General features: G+C 37.5%; 1 protein-coding gene across 1 annotated transcript in view; it reads left to right on the top strand.

The window, feature by feature from the left end:
* Positions 1-361: 361 nt before the first annotated feature.
* PPM1H (protein phosphatase, Mg2+/Mn2+ dependent 1H) overlaps positions 362-19531 on the top strand; it is a 1767842-nt gene continuing 1748672 nt past the window's right edge. The window contains exon 1 of the mRNA XM_044088290.1: positions 362-782. Coding sequence (XP_043944225.1) covers positions 529-782 — 254 coding nt within the window. The 5' untranslated portion in view covers positions 362-528. The remainder of the gene's footprint in view (positions 783-19531) is intronic.

Raw genomic sequence — 19531 nt, 5'->3', positions numbered from 1 at the left:
ATTTACCAGGAAATCAAAAATGCTTGCTAGATGGTATGGTCACGTAAGTTCTGTAAAATCAGGGAGAACTGAAAAGTGTGGACTCATTGTTGTAGAAGTGTATTTGTGTCTTATATTGTTCCCGTTATAAATAGTTTCTGCAACAGTTAGAGAAAAGTTAAATTAGTGTTCTTGTGCTAAAATCTCAGGCTATCTCACACAGACATACACGGACACAGTGTAAAAAAGAGTGACACGTGATATCTACTATGTATTCCTGATTCTTTTTGTTCCTTTTGAAGTTTGCAGTCTTTCGGCAGTTTGTTTGTAATTGGAAAAAGGATAAAGTGGGCGTGTATTCAACGTCACTAAAAGGGGCAGATCCCTTCGCGTCAATAAGGTGGAGTTTGCAGCAAATTCGAGTAATGTAATATTGGACCAGTTGGTGTGTGGGCAGTTATTATAGTTTTTCAATGAAAACCTGGTATCTTTCACCGTTTTTTACTTGATCTGTACATATTCTGCTGGGGGAGAGGTGAGCGGATCTGTATGGTTCTGACAATTAATAATATGCTCACACGGGTAAAATCTGCTGTTGCCAATTTTATGGGAGGCATCATGGCTGGCAGTTCCAGTTCGGATCATGTCAATGGCTCGGATTTACCTCTGAAATTTCCTTATATGAGACCGGAATTCCTTGGACTCTCTCAAGATGAGATTGAGTGTTCTGCTGATCACATCGCTCGACCCATTCTGATTCTTAAAGAGACAAAGCGTTTACCTTGGTGTACCGGATATGCAGAGTGAGTATGGCAATCCCGACTAGCAACAACATTATCCCACGTCACGGCGTCATCTGTTACACCTGCAGCAATTCCACTCCTCTAGTACCTGTGCCGTTCTGAAGTGTTGAGATAGTGTTTGGTGTCATAACTTTTTGTTATAGACTGAGCTGAGTTGTGCTATTTTAACAGAGATTATTTACTTCATAGAGTCAAATGTATTCCCTTGTTTTTCTTTAAGCTTCTATGTACAGGTGGGGTTGTTACTTGTAGTCTGCACTCCTGTTCCCGCTGGCAGCCGACAGGCCATATAAAATAAAAAATCTGGGGTTAAATACTGAGAATTGTCAGGTTGGCCGACGTCTGGTTACGTTAGGAATGCACAACCACAACGTAACAGTTGTATGAAATAGCAATGGATTGCGCACTTTGCATGTTGTTAATGAGATGCTGTCAGACTACTAGACTGTACCCGTTATCACCGGATGTGGCTGCTGCACTCCCTCAAAGGGCTGTGACCTGTGATGCTGGAATATAATAAATATGGCATTTTTAAATAATTTCACCAAACCTTATTTTTGTTTTCTGTAGAAAAGGTACCAGTCAGTGACAGATATGAATGGTTATTTATAACTGAACACTGATAACTTGCTAATGGCTTTGAAGGGACGCAGCCATGAGATTTAAGTAAAAAGATAATACCATTGTCAAACAGAAGGAGGGTGTGTGAATGGAGCAGTTGCACTGGTCATAGCTTTATTTTCGTCTGTCATGGCATTGTATGATTCTGCAGTTGCTACAGGCACACTGGGGTCTTCTGGTTCAGTATCTTTGTCTCTGTATGGTTAGTCATTCATATTTCTTGGATTATGCAGTGACTTTGGTGACTATGAAAATGGTCACCTCTTTTTGTAAGGGAATGTTTATGAATATCCATCCATTCTTGTTTGGATCCAGCCATCCATCTGCATTTGTCATTCATCCTTTGGTGGCCCCTGTAGGACTGCATCACTGCACTGCTTGTTAACATTTTAAATTTGGTTTGTGTCATCACCACATCAGATGTATACATCACAAGACGTGCCACTGATCACAAGCCTTACTGGTTTCCATTTTGTCAGTTCTGTAATCACAAGCTAAAATATACTGGTTTATGGAAAAGCTTCTTTTTGGCCTGTATGCCATTTGTTCAAACCTTGTTTTTACTGCTCTCTGAACATTAATTTTAGGTAAATGCATTTTGTAGCAATAATGGAAAACACTGGACTGCAGTAGTGTGTTTTATGTACTGCTTAGAATGTTACAGCATTGGCACACTTTGACAGCTACTCATTATTGCTGTAACAAGGTAAAACATATAACAAACACTATTTTATAACAAGTTTTGTCAGAAAAAAACAGCAAGCAAGTTTAAAAATAATCAGTAACAATGTTAAGTGATCCTTCACTTGAAATGCTAATATAAACATTTCTATGGCTTTGCATTTCTACAGAGTGACCTTGATTTAGCCGTGTTCCTCATAAAATGTTTGCTTTTCTGGTAAACCACTGAAAATTACAGTTAGTCAATGTCAGACACTAGAATTGTCTTAATTCAAAAAATGTGTGCTGATGGCAGAGCCTGTTGTACTATTGACTTAATATCTGTGATTTGTCTCCTATTTTTGCCCTGAACCTTTTGAACATTTTTTTTGGGAGATAACCAAGGTGTACAGTCAGTCTGTAATATCTGACATTAGAGCTTAATGCTTCTTAATGTTTGTAAAATGCATGCTGATGTCTCAACTTTTTAAGTGGATTAAAAAAAAAGATACCCAAGTATTGTATTGGTGTTGGTAGTGAAGTTGTTAATACTGGCATCTTCATTCTTGAATGCAACTTACGTATGGTCCAGTGTTCTCCGTTATCACCTCTTTTGTGACCGGAACTTCCAAAGTCAGTGAAGTGCAGTCCATACTTATGTCGTAGGTATTACCAGCTGATAGAAGAGTTGCTGAAGTCACCTAGAAGTATCATATCTTTGCCATGTAATTTAGTCAGTGAGAGGTCAGTATTGTTGCTGGTGTTAAGTCAGTGGTTGTGCACTGAATTGTGATATGATGGGACATTGTGTGTATTTTTGTATTGTTATTTGGAAGAGTGATGTGGTCTGCAGATCCTTTTCAGCTAGGAACCAGGCCAGTTAGGCAGTCATAGCTTATGAAGAATAGTTATCACAATAAATGTAGGTGACTTAAGACAAATAGTAATAGTGATTTAGAAAATATTCAAACTATTGCAACAGAGTCAATTTATGTCAAAATGCAGAATGTTGTTTCTTCTAAGAACTAAAGCTGTAGTCATGTGTTGTATGCAATCTATGTAGAGTATAAATGTACGTAGACAAAATACAAAAGGTAATGGTGCATTACAGTATTTGCATATGTACAAAGCCAGTTACCTGTACGTCCTAGATTGCATTGCTTGATGATTGGGGAATATAGCATTCATTGCTTTACTTAATGTTTGGATGAACCTCTTTGCTAGCCCATTTGTAACTTGATGGTGGGAAGCAAATGTGAAGTATATAAGTATGCTTTATTTCTTGTAAAATGAAGTTTGGGCCGTTACCACTGATGATTTGTTGTAGCAGGCCATACTGTGCAAACATTGTGTTTATCGTTTTTCCGGTGAGGTAGGTTATTTCATACAATAACCTGTATGTTACAAAGAATATTGACTCTATACATGATCCCACAAAATTAGTATAATAAGGTGTCATGATAATGAGCAGTGGTGGAACTGAGACAGTTATTGCATGGCATCCAAAACTTGGGCATTTTACTTAAAAGAGAATTCACTCCGTGGAGTTCCTTGGCATGTGTTTAACTGTTCTTCCTATTTGGATAAGGTGATTCATCATTTCAGGCCTTTCTTTCTTAACAAAGTCATCTAGTTGCAACATCACCAGGTCATTTCTAGTCTCCTTTTGGAAGCATTTGTTGGTCACTGGCAGATGTACATCTGTCACCATTTAGAACACGTCCAATGGATTTGGGATGTGGAGCTCATGTCTTTTCTCATATGGAAGTTATGATAGTCTGTCATCACTGCTATATCACTTAGTACCATTGAATTCAATGTCATAAAAGTACATTGCTAGGAAAAAGTGTTCAAAACTACAGCCATGTTGCCACCTTGACAGGTACCCTTTTTCTTGAGTTAAAAATGTATGTCACTTGTGATCCATTTCAGTTATGAATTGCTTACAATGCAAGTACTAGTTAAAATTCTTTGTTTGCTGTGATCAGCCTAAGGGCTCCTCTATCCATTTGTCAAAGACTTTTAAAAAATGCAGTTGACCTCTCTGCAATCTAGAAAGTTGACTGGTAACAATGACTTCCATAAGGCACAATGTCACATATTGGTATGGAGAGATCAAAGTATTGTTAAGCTAACAAAGCTAACTCGAAGCAATAGCGCAGTTCAGCAAAGAACACATACATGGGAAACTAGGCAGTCAAGGTCCTGTCTCCCCGAACAATAAGAAACTTGATTAAATGTAACAATGTAAAAAATTATCATGCTACAGCCACTGATGAATTAGAAGTAAACACATTTGCATTATTTTTGCTAAAGGATCTCCAGCATCCCTATCTGTGTCTTACCATATTGGGCATAAGTTCCATATTCCATAACAGAACTTACTACACTGGCCATGCTGGCATTAAATAAATCACCAGAAGCAAACTAAAATTGTCAGGAATTAATTTCAAAGTAAAACATACTTCAAAATAAAATATTCACTAAACATTTGTCTTACACTATCATTATGTTCTACTTTAGACCTACCCATCGTAAATTTCAGTCTCCCTGATTTTCTTGTCAAAAATTTGTTCTGTATCTGCTACCAAATATGAAAGGCTGTGTGCCTTGGTTTTATCTGCCTTGGTTTTATCATCTCCATTTTGTGATGGTATATTCATTGTAAAAGTTAATTTTTTATCTTTTATTTGCCAAACAGTGATGGATCATATTATTTGCACACAGATGGTCAGATAGACACAGACGTACATACACACAAAGTCTACCTTTTCAGCATTTTACCATTACATATCACTGGCACCTTGAATTTCCCTTCCTCATCTGTACATATTTTAACAATATTTTTGGTTTAGCAGTGGTATGTCTGGAAGTATTTCTATATAATCAGCAGCAGAAATATTAGATGGAAATAGCTGTGTATCCTTGTGTATATATTTGCTTTCACTTTGCCCCCTCTGGTGATCCATATGTTTTTTTCCCTGTTTTTGTTACTTTAGTTCTAAACACAGTACCTACTATTATCCAGCTAACTAGTTCATTACTTCCCATTTTCTTGGAATTGGCTTAATTGTTTGTATTGCTCTGTTGATGCACATTAAATATATTCTTTTTAGTTTTATTTTGCATTTTAGTTTTACTTCTTGTATTCTTTCATACTTTGAGCACATTCACAGCTGAGGCCAATATGATCTTGTAATCCCTCATGAATTATGTTGTAGTCAGATGTTACAGTGTTGGTGAGAAGCATCACTTCTGATTTCTTTTAGAAGATTCTCCTTAGTTTGGCATATCCTGGAAGAAAGTAATGGCTTCTTTTTGTAGTTGTCTGCAATAATGAGTAAAAAGGTCACACAGCAAAAACAGTCAGTAAAAAACAAAAGAATAATCTAGCAAGGCTAGACTTTCTACTGTGTGAGTCCTTAAACCTCTTGTGTTAGAGCCAACATGGGATATATGCAAATGACCCTTTTAAGGGCATCAGGTATTTCAGTTATATGGCAGTTCAATGTCCATGACTTTTTAAGTCCGTTTATGGACAAATTCAGGCCAATAAAGCCAAACCCCACTAGCTGTGGGCATGCATGTTTCAGCCTCAGCACAGCACAAGTGGAATGTTGCTAACCTTTAGAAACACAGGGTTGTCATACCCAGCTGATACCAATAAACATTAAGGTGTCCATATATAGACTTAAAAGAAAAAAGTCATGGACATTTAGAATTGCCATATAGCTGAAACACCTGATGTCCTCAACGGGTCATTTGCATATATCCCATGCTGCCTGTATAATACAAGAGGTTTAAGGACTCACACAGTAGAAAGTCTAGCTTTGCTAGATTTTTCTTTTGGTTTTTACTGATTGTTTTTTCTGTGTGACTTTTTTGCTCATTGTCTTAGTTTTTTTGGTTGGGATATTTTGCAGACACCCTAAATGTTATGGGTGTCAACTAGGTACTACAACCCTGTGTTTCTAAAGATTAGTTAAATATTCTACTTATGTTGTGGTGATGATGCCTTAATAAGGCTGAAACATGCAACTAGTTGAGTTTGGTTTATTGGTCTCAGTTTGTCCAAAAATAAAGTTCAAATAAGTTATAGATCATTAGAATTGCTGTGTAGGTGAAACACCTGATGTCTTTCAAGGGTTATGTGTATCTATCCCATGTTTCCACTGTGTGAGTCCTTAAACCTCTTTTATTAGAGGAAAGTATAGTCTTGCTATATTTTTCTTTTGTTTTTTACTGAATTGTTAGTAATAAGGGATCTTTGTAGTGGAAAGTCTAGCCTTGCTAGATTTTTATTTTTACTGAGTTGTTAGTAATAAGGGATCACACAGATCCCCTCTGAGGAGGTTATTTCTCAGTATGAGTTTAACAGGGGCTTTGAAAGCAGCTGGTATTTAATGTGAACAAGTTTTGATAATTCTCCTTATCAGTAAAATTCACCAAATCATGAATGCACTTTACAGAGTATTTTTTTACCCTTTCATTTATATTGATGAATGTTTTTATTCTGGCAAAATGCATTGTTATGTTAGAGTAATGGGTTAATAGGAATAATGTACAGATAAACCAAAGCATTTCTTTTCTGAAAAGTAATATGTTTAAGACGCACATGACATACAGCATAAGCATTTTTAAGCATATATTCAACGTTGTGATCAAAATTTAAGTTTTCTCTAGTCACCATCCAAGATATTTCTTACCTACCACCTTTTTGTTTAAATAGTCACTTAATATGGTTTATCTTATCGCATTTCTTCCTGTTTTTATTTCTTGAAACTCTAATCACCTTTGCCAAACCTTACTACATTGAAAAATGTGATTGCTTCTTTTTGTTTCCTAGTTTTCTTAATAATAGTGCCTTCAGACACTTTCTGTTGCAGATCAGCATCAAATCTTCAGAATGCTTCCATTGGCACTTCAATGTTCAGTGTCTTGTAGAAGTTAACTTTTTTTCTTTTGGATATAGCATTTTTCTGGTATTTCATCATACATGCCCCACACAGGCCTCAGGGTGCCTATCTTTGCCTTTAGCAAAATATAGTTCAGGGGAAACTTGCCTATATACAGTATATCCAGATAAATGTCACATAACCCTGGTTTATTTTTCAAAATCTGTCAATAACCTACAAGATAGCCCATGTATTTTAGCATTCACTGTGATTACATTACACTTGAAGCCCCCATCCACATAGTTGGTACACCCATTCAGTTCTGAATGCTTGAATGTTCAATCATTGCCTCTAATAGTATACTGAAGTTCTATTCTATAATTTACACATCTATTACCACACCAACAAAAACTGACAACTTCCAAGGAAAGCATACTAGATCGGATATTGACCAAAAACTCCAACAATATTATAACATCAGGAATTCCGCCCAGTATTCTAAGTGGCCTCTAGCACGCTTATGTAATATGGTAGCAAAGTAAAATGCAAAGCAACATCATCTACAACTGGGTAAGTTCAAAAAATGCTAAATAAAAAAACTCATTTAGCATTGTACTGCAGAGCAACTTGATGCTGTCAGATACTTCAGTCAGATATTTTTAACTGTACTTAACTTACTTGCTCCACTTACGAAACATAGTCCTGGCTAAAAATCTGCTCCCTATTGAGATGTCGGCAGTCAAAATACTGGCCCCTGGAGGACAACTGATGCTAAACAGCTAATGAATTCTAGGTAATAGAGCATGGCAACAAGGGGAAGTCCATAAAAACGTCTCTTCAAATGCATATATCCCTGAGAAATCTAGTTAAACAGAAAATACAACTAAATAAAAAAAATATTTTCACACTTTACAGATAAGACAGAAACCCCCCAAACATGACACAAAAACAGTCTCAAGCAATACTGGAATTCTGTCAACCAGATGAATAAACCAGGAAAAAGTACACTAAGCCTATTACAGGAGAAACGGACTGAAACATTGTCTGCAATTTAAATGACTATTTTACATGGTGATGTCATTAATCAACTAAAACTACTCTACACAACTACTTACTACAGTTTATTTATTTTATTTTTATTTATTTTTTTTTTGGCTAGTCCAGTCAACAACTGGACTCCATTTTTTTTTTGGTGGGAGAGGAAAAAGCGCTACAATACTACTTAAGTAAAATAAACAAAATGTACCAAATAACATACAAATTAATAATAGAAAAACAATGTACTTTAAGCCGATGGCAGGATGTTACAGTAAGAGATTTAGCAAAGAAAGATAAAAGTAAAGAACTTAATTACTCTATTACAACTTCATTGGAAGTTGAAAAGAAATATTTATGTATGCCTTTATTACATATGGAATAACAGAAACAGTTATATAGAGGATAATTTAGAGTGTTAGATATAAGAAGAAAAAGAATGGGTGTAAAGAATCAAAAAAGAAGGAGGTTATTAATATGGCTTCTTTAACTTGCTGCAGTTACCTAATGTGCTTGTATAAGAAGTAAAACATACAGCCCTACCATCAGAGTAATATGTTTCTGTACTCTGGAAACATTCTAATTTAAAATACCCATTTTAAAGAAAGGGGTAGACAAACAGACATATCTAATTACAGGTTAATTTCCATTGTCCTCTCCCAAAAATAGTTGATAAAGGCATTCCAAAACAAATCCTACATAAGCTTACCCCAAGCAAGCTATTATTCCTACCCAATATGACTTTCACTCTGGGAACAATACTGGAACTGCAGTACTCCCCTTCTTAAATAGGATAAACCTACACAGTAATGATCACCGTCTTACAACTTCTCTTTCTTGACCTGTCAGAAGCATTTGATATAATTTCACATAATCTGTTGACCAGTAAACTGGCAACAACAGGCATGAGTGAAAACACCACAGACTGGTTCAGAAGTTACCTTTCTCAAAAACTGCAACCTGTCAGATGACAATAGTCCCACTTTACCTTTCAGTCAATCATAGTAGGAGTGCCTCAAGGACACTGCTATTCAATATATTCATAAATGGTAGGCACGCTGTAACAGACAATTCCATTATCATACAATGTTTGTGTTGATTCCACCTTAATGCACACAGCCAGTAACTCAAATAACTTCCCAAGACTAAACTCAAGGTTACCAAATATGCGGACTGTGTTATAGCTAAAACTAATCAAAGTCTTGGCAAACTGTACAAATTAAAGTCCTGCCTTACAAAGTAGGCCCAGTTAGGTACAGCATGCACCCTACTATTGTCAAACCTATCATGTATACATGTCCAATTGTTACTAAAATTTGAAAACAAAACTCCACAAGCTGGGAAACACAAGTGCAGATGCCACCAACAACGCCCACTGTTGCATAGCATCATGTGTACATGTCCAATTGTTACTAAAATTTGAAAACAGACAAGCTGGGAAGCACAAGTGCAGATGCCACCAACAACGCCCACTGTTGCATAGTATCATGTGTACATGTCCAATTGTTACTAACATTTGAAAACAAACTCCACAAGCTGGGAAACACAAGCGCAGATGCCACCAACAACAGCCGCTGTTGCATAGCATCATATAAAGTAAACTGGTTAGAACTACATCACATGCTGCAGCTCAGTTAATCAGGTAACTGTCCTCAAGTCAAACAATGTCATGGTGACTGACTGTCAACACTTTATGCTGACAAATTTTGGAGTTCGCTTTCCACCCAGGAAGCTAAGAGCAGTGTCTAATCTTAACATGTTTACCAAGCATCAGAAAACATATTTAACTCACACTTGGATATGTAGGTGTAGACGGAGTTAACACTACTACTACTTTTCCTACAGATGTAGCCCTCCTACTTTATATTCATACTCCTTAACAAATACCTCTTCTTTAATAATGTACCACTGCCTGCAGTCCTCCTTACTAAACTATCTCTTACCTTTATTTAACCACGTCAATGTACTACTGTTTATTTATCCATTGTGAACCATTATCAGTGTGTGATTTTTGGAGCTTTTCTGTGCGGGTCTGAACTGAATATAGGCTTTTAACTCAAGACTATGTATTTAACAAATGAAACTAATTTTTTATCTGATAGCAAATTATTCCCTTTTTATTATTCCCTTTTTATTATAAAAAAAAGTCACATTTATTGCTTCTACAGGCAGTCTCCAGGTTAAGGATGAGATCCGTTTTTTAGTCTGTCCTTAAGTCAAATTTGTATGCAAGTCCAAAGACATACATGTGATTCTTATTAAATGTCACTTAGTCAAATGTTTGCCTCAGTCTAGTATCTGTTTTGCTTTTCTTTGCATATAAAACACTTTAAAAACACTTTCAAACAAAAAAAAATCTTAAACATGTATACTGTAGCTATGCTTCCTTGCCTCCTATGAGCTATGCGGTTTAAGGCAACTTATTAAATGCAGTGTTTATGATGACTTTTTCACACATACCTCTCAGCTGTACAGATTTTCACAGAATATCCAGATTTTTTTCCTCATATTTTTGGTCCATTTTTCATTAAATTGTGGTTTAGCAAAAGTAGTGACAAATCATTAAACACTAAAGTTAGACAATAATGACATATATACCATTCAACTGTACAGATGTTCGCAGAATGTCCAGATTTTGGCCCTCTATTTTTAGTCATTTATATAATTCTGTTTTTCTGGCAAATTAGCGGTAAATCATTAACATATTGCAGTTAGAAAATAATGACAGACATTTAAGTTCCAGACTTCATATCTTTTAGGAAATTCATGCTAATGCAAAACCTGTTATTCTATCAACTTTCTAAGTTTATAACAGCAATATTTAAAAATTGTCCATATTTTTGGGCCTTTGTCCTCTTTTTATTTATGGCTTTGTCCAGATTTCTTACTCTAAGAGGTTGAGAGATATGATGACAGACATCAGAGTTTCAGAATTCATAATCTTCAGAAAATTAATTCCAGTGCAAAACCTGTTATTGTATCAACTTTCTAAATTTCTAAGAGCAATATTTATTAAAATTGTCACTATTTTTGGACAATGTCCCACCTTTATTTATGGCTTTGGACAGATTTTTTGATCTAATAGGTTTAGGGGTATGACCCCCCCCCACACACACACTCTCTCTTAATCCTGCTTTACCTGTTCCATAACTAACCCCCTCCCCTTATGTAACCACCCACCTGTTAACTGCTGCCAGAGGATCACTCACTCGCTTTCACTTTTCACTCTCTCTCTCATACACACAGTCTCTTCCTCATTCATACCTGCATTCACTCAAACATTGCACACACAGTCACTTCCTCATTCATACCTGAATTCACTCACACATCGCTCTCACTTTCTCATGATCTGTCACACACACAGTCTGTTCCTCATTCATACTTGCATTCACTCACACATCGCTCTCACTGCTCGCTCTCTCTCTCTGTCTCTCTCACACACACACACACACACACACACACACACACACACACACACACACAGACTTGAGCAGCTGTTAACTATTTTAATTTTTTCACGTTCTTTCCAACATAGCGGCAGCCCGTTCATATCTATGGGTTGTCCGCAAGTCGGATGTCCGTAACCTGGGGACTGCCTGTATAGTAGTAATGTGCAGTCCTGGCTAAAATTTGGTTCCCTATTGAAATGATGGCACTTGAAGTGCTGAGTGCCGAAAAAAACAGACTGTAAACACAGGAGAGGAGTGAATCTTGAAAATCGCTCTTCTCCTTAAAATTTGTTTTTACAGAGAAGCAAGCCCCCCTGCACCCCCATATCAGGGGCAAACCACCCCCCCAAAACTTATATAAACTAAGTCTGAGATGAAGAAAAGGGAATATTCTGAGAAATGGCATTTTGGACTTTGTATATATGCAAGTTTGATCTTTCCACCATTCGGTCACCATATTTTGAGACTCCATCTAAAGGGTTCTGACATTTTAAATGGTTTCCCAAAAGTCACCTTGTGCTGCCTTTACACAAATGATTTGCATGCAAAAATCATCTTAAATTGTTTAGCACCAGTCATTAATTAACCCCACTTTAATATGCAAAAGTTATTTTATTCCATTAATTATTTGCATATGTACTAGTTATGAAACTATTGTTTCCCTGTTAATACAAGGTACCACTTTATATGCTGAACATTTGTAATTTTATTTTCAGTTCTTTTGATTTTCTGGTCTTGATTTTGGAAGCTGTTGTTGCACTTATTGTGCCAGTCAAGTTGTGCATTTGCCACAGCAAATTATTAATACTTGAAGATATAATGTATAGAGCCGGCATGAGTATAAATGTGTCTTTGGCCAAAGCGTGTTGCACTTTATATGCTCAGAGTAGTGGCAGATGTACTGTAGTCATCATAGGAAAGAGTCCTCAGTGAAGAACCACTGTTTTCTGGAAAGGTTTAAGCAAGCCTGAAAAAGAAACCCTGTGCAAGCATTATGTTATCTCCTAGATTGTGAGCATTAAAAATTGTGGTACTGCCTTTAAAAAAAAATAATGCAAGAACAGTCTCCTGTTTAATGTACGCAACAGTTCCACAAATTCATGACTTCTGCAGTTACAGAGGACTGTGTAAGTATAGTGTATTGGTTGTTTTATCAAATTTATGCCAAAATGCCTGCAGCTTTATAAATAATTTAGTAAATCTGGGTTTATTTATAGCAAATATATGAAGAAGTTAATGACACTTTGATTTTTGCTTAATTTCACTTATGCAGGGGGCACAGTGTGTCTGGTATATGAGTATTGAAACATTGACCATTCGTATAGTTGTCCTCTCAGAGTTGTTGATTGTAGAATTGACAAAAATAATATTTGGAAGGGATAGGATGACTACCTGTGTACTGGTGACCTGGGAAACTGGAGGATATGATCGGGGGGTTGGATGAGCTACTGATGGGAAGCTTCTCCACCTCAGTGGAGAGAATGTGTGGTTTGCAGAAAAGTGCTGCTTTCTGGCAGAGGCTGGGAAGAAGTGTCAGTAACTTGCAAGTGTGTGTGTGCAGAGTGGAGAGGTGGGATATCAACATGTCAAAGACAGAAACACACGTGGACACATGCTTATGTCATTGCTGACATCCCAATCAATTTCCCAGCAGTCTGGTTGACTAAGTTTGCTGATGACTGCAAGCTGAATATTTATATCAACTTGTATATTAATCTTAGATTTCTCCAGCAAACGCTGGTGCATACACATACCTGGTGTACTGAAAACAGTTTTGAGCTAAATGCAAAAAGTTACAGTATAGCAGATTTTGACAAAAAATGCTCCCCCCACCATATATGTTGTAAGTTATATGCCTCTTCAGACAGATATGGTCATAAGAGACGTGGGTATGTATCTTTCAGTCATGTTTCTACTATAGTCAGAAAATCTTTTTGTCTGGCCCAGTTAATTTGTAAAGGAATATTTTCAAGATCCAAAGATGTCATCTTTCCACTGTAATCTTCCCTGTCAAGACCTATTATTGAATATAGTGCCCCCTTTGGTATGTACAAATCCAAGCATGTTTCTCAACTGGAAAGTATCCAGCGATTTTTAACCTAGAAAATTAAGTCTTTTACTGTCATGTACCAGGGACCTAAATCTAAACCAACGACAAGACTTGCTTAAAGGACAGGTTCCAAACTTCATTAGAGCCTTTGGAATAAGTTACCACTACAGATCAATCAGAGTACTAGTTTTTCCTTTTTTTTTCTTTGTAAGGCTAGTCTTGACAATTGGATGGGTAGACACAATTTTACACTATGGGTTAGTGTGTGTGGCATTGCTTGATTTGGAAGATGAGCACACTTAAGTGCTTGTAAAGGGTGATAAGAACAAAAACTTTGTAAGTATGTCTACTTAAAGATGTGTATAGCTAAACATATTTTGGTTTCTGTGATTGCTTGCCTAGTATTGTTCCAGTGTTCCCCTTGGAGAAGTTTCCAACATACCAAAAATTCCCATGGTTTTGAGTGGATAGCATAGGGCAGGATAGTTGGACCTCCTCTTCCTCCCCACTGAAGGTGGTGGAATCCTCTGCCAGCTATGCCCCCAGGTTGGTGACCCCACTTTGGGGGGGGGGGTAAGAGTTTGTCTAATGAGTGTGGTGGAGAAGACGAGGCATTGATCACCTGCAGATTATCATCATGCCTAGGGGGCCAAAGGTTAAAAAAAATGTAATAACATATTGAAATAAAAAAAAAATGTTTACGGGAGAGCATTCCCCATGCATCACCCTATGTTAAGGATGGCCCATTGCTCTTGTGTTTTAATATACATTAATTAACTCCAGGTTCACATGCACTTGAGGAAAAGGTTATGCACCTTTTCCTGGCCTGTGCAGTCTGTTATATGCAGTAAAAGTTTCTGACTATGATTTGGTCATTTCACTTGGTAGTCTTACAACACACAACTTTATAAAACTGAAAGTGGTCACATTGCTGGTTTTAATATGAATATAAATTAATATTCGTTAGATGTTAAAGCAGTTTATTTTACTCTGGATATGCTGGTCTGTCATTTTTGTGAAATTTTGTGGATGCTTGGAGTAGGAGCACCATGCTTCCTGTTAATGGCACACAGTATTGATCAGTATGGAATGAGTTTGTCAGCATATTGATGCTTGCAGAAAAACTGCTTTACTCTCGTATTTTCATTTACAAATACAGCAGCCAGAGAGAGAGAGACTAAAGATTGCAGAATATTTCATGCAAATGCATACTAGTCATGTAAAGGCAGACTATAAGGTAAGCAAACAATCCGAGAGTAACTTACTGACCAAACATATTAAACAAATATAAGAACATTCTGTAAAATTGGGGACAGTTTCAATTGTATTTCATTCAGTATTCCAATTTATTTCATATAATTGCACACTAACCGTTAATGCCCGACTTTAAACGGAGCACCAGTTATTTCATCAACAACACAGCTAGCCAGCCCCCAAAGAAGAAAAGCATAAATATTCCAGTTTATTTCACACAAATGCACACTAGCCAGCCATTAAAATAATTTGAAAAGGACAAAGTTACTGCCAATTCTCCCTCCCAATATAGCATAAATATTCAGACAGCTTGAGTGGAATTTTCAGTGTTTTATTAATAAATTCATTACCTGCTGCCCCAGAAGACAAAATTGCCTAACTTACATAAAAAAATTATATTATAGGTTGGTACTAGGCTATCGGCCCTAGGGCCTATACAAGCCTAATTCCCTGGCTGTTTCTTCCCACACTATTTATTCCCTGGACCCCTGTCTAGCAGGGCAACTGATGTGATCCCCGAGGTGAATTTCCTTTCTCCCATCCAATCGTCAAAGTTCCTTTTGAAGAGGGCTAAAGAGGTGCTCTGCTTGACATGTATGGGCAGTCTGTTTCAGAGTCTGGGGAGTCTCTGGGTCAGGAACCTATCCCTCCAGCATGTTTTGTTTATTGTGATGACAAGGTTTAGATCCCTGGAGCATGTGACTCTGATGGATTGGAATTTCTTTGTGTAGCATGTCCAACAGCTCTGGGTTTGACATGGCCTTGTATGTTAAGCAGAGATCACATCCGAGTAGACAATATGCGACAGAGTATAGCTGGAGTTTTTAAGGCAGTCAGCATAGGGCATCTGCTTTAGGCCTGTGATTCTTTTAGTGAGGTATTTCTGCGGCCTTTCCAGTTGTTGCAGATGTCTTGAGAGGTACATACCAAACGAGGTGTTGTATTCTATAATGGATCTAATGAGGAAAGAGTACAGTGGGAGAATGACTTCCTTTTTTCTGGATGAAAAGCCCTTAGTGATGAGGTGTGCCACATAGAAGGATTTCCTGACTGTTGTGGCAATGTGGTTATCGAAGGTGAGACCACTGTCCACCTAAGTCCCTAAGTCTCTTATTACACTTTCTGTGTTTAGTGTACTGCCACCTATGTGGTAATTCACTGGTACATGTTTTTTCCCAAAGGGGATAACTGTACATTTCTTGACATTGAGCTTGAGCCCATGGATCTGACACCAAGCATCTTGTTTCTGTAAGGCCCTTTTATAGAGTATCCACATCATTTGGGGATTCAGTAATGGCTCCCAGTTTGTAGTCATCTGCGAACTTTGTTAGCCAGAGTCCCTTAGTGTTGGCCTGTACTTCAGAGAAGTAGATGCCAAACAAGAGCGGTCCCAGGACTAAACCCTGAATTACTCCACTTGTCACTTGTCTGGAGTTGGATTTGGAGTCGGCTACTTTTACAGTGTGGATTCTGTCAGTAAGCCATTTGGCAGCCCATTGAGTGCTGTAAGGATTAATGCCCAGCTTAGTAAGTCTGTCTATGATTCCAGAGTGGGGGATGGTGTCAAAGGCCTTGGCAAAGTCCAGATAGGCTGTGTGGGCCACCTTACCCTCATCCACGGCTTTGGAGACTGATTCGAAGAAGTCAGTCAAGTTCAGGAGACAAGATTGGCCCTTCACGAACCCAAACTGGGTGGAGTCCAGTGTTAGAAGGTTGCCAGTGCCTTTGTTTATAAGTTCCATGGCCTTGCAGACTAGGCTCGTCAGACTGATGGGGCGGTAGTTTCTGGGATCCAAGATGGATCCCCTCTTGCAGAGTGGGATAACTGTAGCTGTGCTCCACTCAGTAGGCACGAAGCCTGAGGTGAGGCTGAGATTAAACATGACACTTAGGTGAGGTGCCAGTTCATTTTGTAGTTCATGTAATACACAGCCCGGGATGTCATCTGGTCCCATGGATGCTGTATTCTTAGCTTATTATTATTAGCTTATTATTGCAATAGGGAATGGATGGCAAACCAACAAAAGGTTCATAGTTGTTAGGCATCTCATCCAAAAGGGGACACACTCAGGACTGCAACACCCCCCCCCTCACCCTTAAAGTACAACACAGTATCAGCAATCCATCTACATGCTCTGAGAGTAGAACCCTCAGCTTTCTGCATCAAAGCAAGTTTGCTTCCTGTTATGTTATGACAGCTTTCTGCATCAAAGCAAGTTTGCTTCCTGTTATGTTATGACAATTTGCTAAACAAAACAGGTGCATATTGAAAATGGACATAGCATGAGCAACAGTAAACCTCTGTTCCTTTGAAGCTCACAATTCCTTGAAAATGCACTGAAGCTTACAATTCCTTGCAAACGCACTGAAATTCAATTCCTTGAAAATGCAACAAAACACATGTTTAAATAGTTTGGTAGTTCGTGTAGAGTATTCAGTCTCTTGTTTCTGTAACCAAGGTACAGAGTTTGTGCCTGAGGAAATTTACTAACTTGCATAGCTCTCAACTGTTCAGATTTTTACCTAACTTTTTGGGTCTGTTCCTCAAAATATTTTTGGTTTTGTGGTAAATCACGGAGGACTGAAATTTCTAAATAATTGCATGAATTTGAGTTGTAAACTTCATATTGTTTAGAAAGTGCATGCTAACACAAATCCTGTTATTCTAGCAACTATGTAAGTTTATAAGAGCAATATTTAAAATCTGTCCCTATTTTTGGGCCTTTGTCCTCTCATTATTTTCAGCTTTGGCTTGATTTTTGAGGTATGCTAACCCCCCTGCCCCAGGAACATCTTGTATTTACATTCTGTGCGAACTGTGGAAAAACGCACACATGTCTTGTATTTAAATTCCACATAAAACATGGAAAAGGAGTATGCTACAGGAGCATGTGTGCATCACCGTATGAAGGAATGCACAGACAGAGGGCATGCTTAAAGAGGAACGCTCTTAAAGGATATGGCTCTGGTTTTAGTTTTAAGTTTTTCATGTTTTAACTGCAAAAGTTGCACCTGGGGTGGACCGTATCCTCCTCCGCGTTAGTACACGTCTGTTTGAGAATCTGATTTGCGATGGATTATCTGCCTTAAACCTTAATTTGGTTATATTTTATACATGAAATATTGTTAATTTACATTATGCACTTTAAAATCTGATCATGAGAGGTATTTTAGTTTGGAACTTTTGTTTTGCATTTTATTTTATGTAGCAGATTCCTTAGTTGTATATCAGCTCAATAGAAAAGCGCTATCAAATAAACTGAATGCAAATTGAATAAATAAGAGCAGCCTAAATGAAGCCAGTAGCCTTAAGCTAGTGTTAGAAAGTAAGCCTACTTGACTGCTTACAAGAGAATTGGTATATTAATTGCTAATTGTTACTTAATTGTTTTACTAGTGTATGCAAGGGGATTCCAATTTCACAGTCTGATTATCTCATGCAATTGTATTTTTGCTGTGTTAATATATTTTTAATTTGGATTTTAAACTGCTGTTAACCCTTTTGTTTATTTTCTATTCTGCATTTGGTGCTTAAGTCACTTAATAGCTCTTGATATAAACTGGAATGGCTATTTATTTATCTGACATTTGTTTACTGGGAAGTTCCAACTGGCCAATAACCCATTTTCAGTGGAGGCCCACATCAAAAATGTCCACAGTTAAATCTATTTTACAAGCAAATAAAACACTGTATATACATATAAGAACAATAATTACACTTGTCATGTATGTGGTGTGTAGGGCATGTGTGCATTCAGTTGAAATGTTGCAGTTTATACATGCTGTAGGTAAGGAAGAGCAAACCTCATGTATTGGAAGAGAAAATGTTGGAATAATGGAACTAGAAAAAAAATATGACTGGTTAATACCATGTTATTCCTATACGATATGCAGGATGTAGGAGAGGAAAATATTTATAAGAAGAGGGGTTTAGCATTTAGTAAATCTTGAAAGGCAAGTATTATTTGAGAAGGCATGAAAGGTTTTGTAGAAACGAGGTAAGAGGAAAAGAACAGATGGATAGGAAAATAGGTTTGCTATTAAGATATATTTGAAAGATGAGAAATTAAATGGTGAGATGTGAGGAGAGGATACAAGACACTCCCATGGGGAATTAGGCTTTATTTAAATATTGGATTATTTCGGCTAAACTTAAAAATGCATAATCTGAGGGTCCAGTACTTCTAATGTGTAGCGTGTAGTTTTGAGTCTAACCTGGGGATGCACAGGTGTGTATCCATGAGATGTTGTCTGAGTTGGCATATGGAGTTAATGTTGTTAGCATTTGTATGAATTAGAAAGCCGTAATGATGAAGCATGAAGATTACGGGGATGTGTGATTATTGCTGTACCCTTTCTGAATTCAGAAACTGTCATAACAAGGTGTAGCATGGTGCTTTAGCACAATAACATGCAGCACCATGTAGGATTGGCTTTGCAGCCATGCTATTTTAATGAACAGTCTGAGGAATATGCATATGCTAATTAAGCATGTGCTCTCCCTCTCAATCTTTTTTTCTCCTTCCAGAACCACTTCCAGGAAGGCATCTACAGGCTGAGCTTTTCAGGATGTTGCTCTGATGTGCAGATCAGCATGACTGGCCCCACCATGTTGTTGTGGTTAACGCTGTCAAAAGGCCATGTTCATCTCCTGACATTTAAAGTAGTATCAGGATTAGGGGGTGGGGAAACCTCTATCCACCAGGGCTAATACCGTTGTGCCCTAACAGCTTCGTCAGCAGTATGAGGATCGAGGTGAGGGGATCACTAGCCAGCAGAGGTCAT

The sequence above is a fragment of the Protopterus annectens genome, chromosome 11.part0, assembly GCF_019279795.1.
Source record: "Protopterus annectens isolate FY-2018-M chromosome 11.part0, PAN1.0, whole genome shotgun sequence".
Taxonomy (NCBI): Eukaryota; Metazoa; Chordata; order Ceratodontiformes; family Protopteridae; genus Protopterus; species Protopterus annectens.
This window is presented reverse-complemented; position numbering and strand designations above follow the sequence as displayed.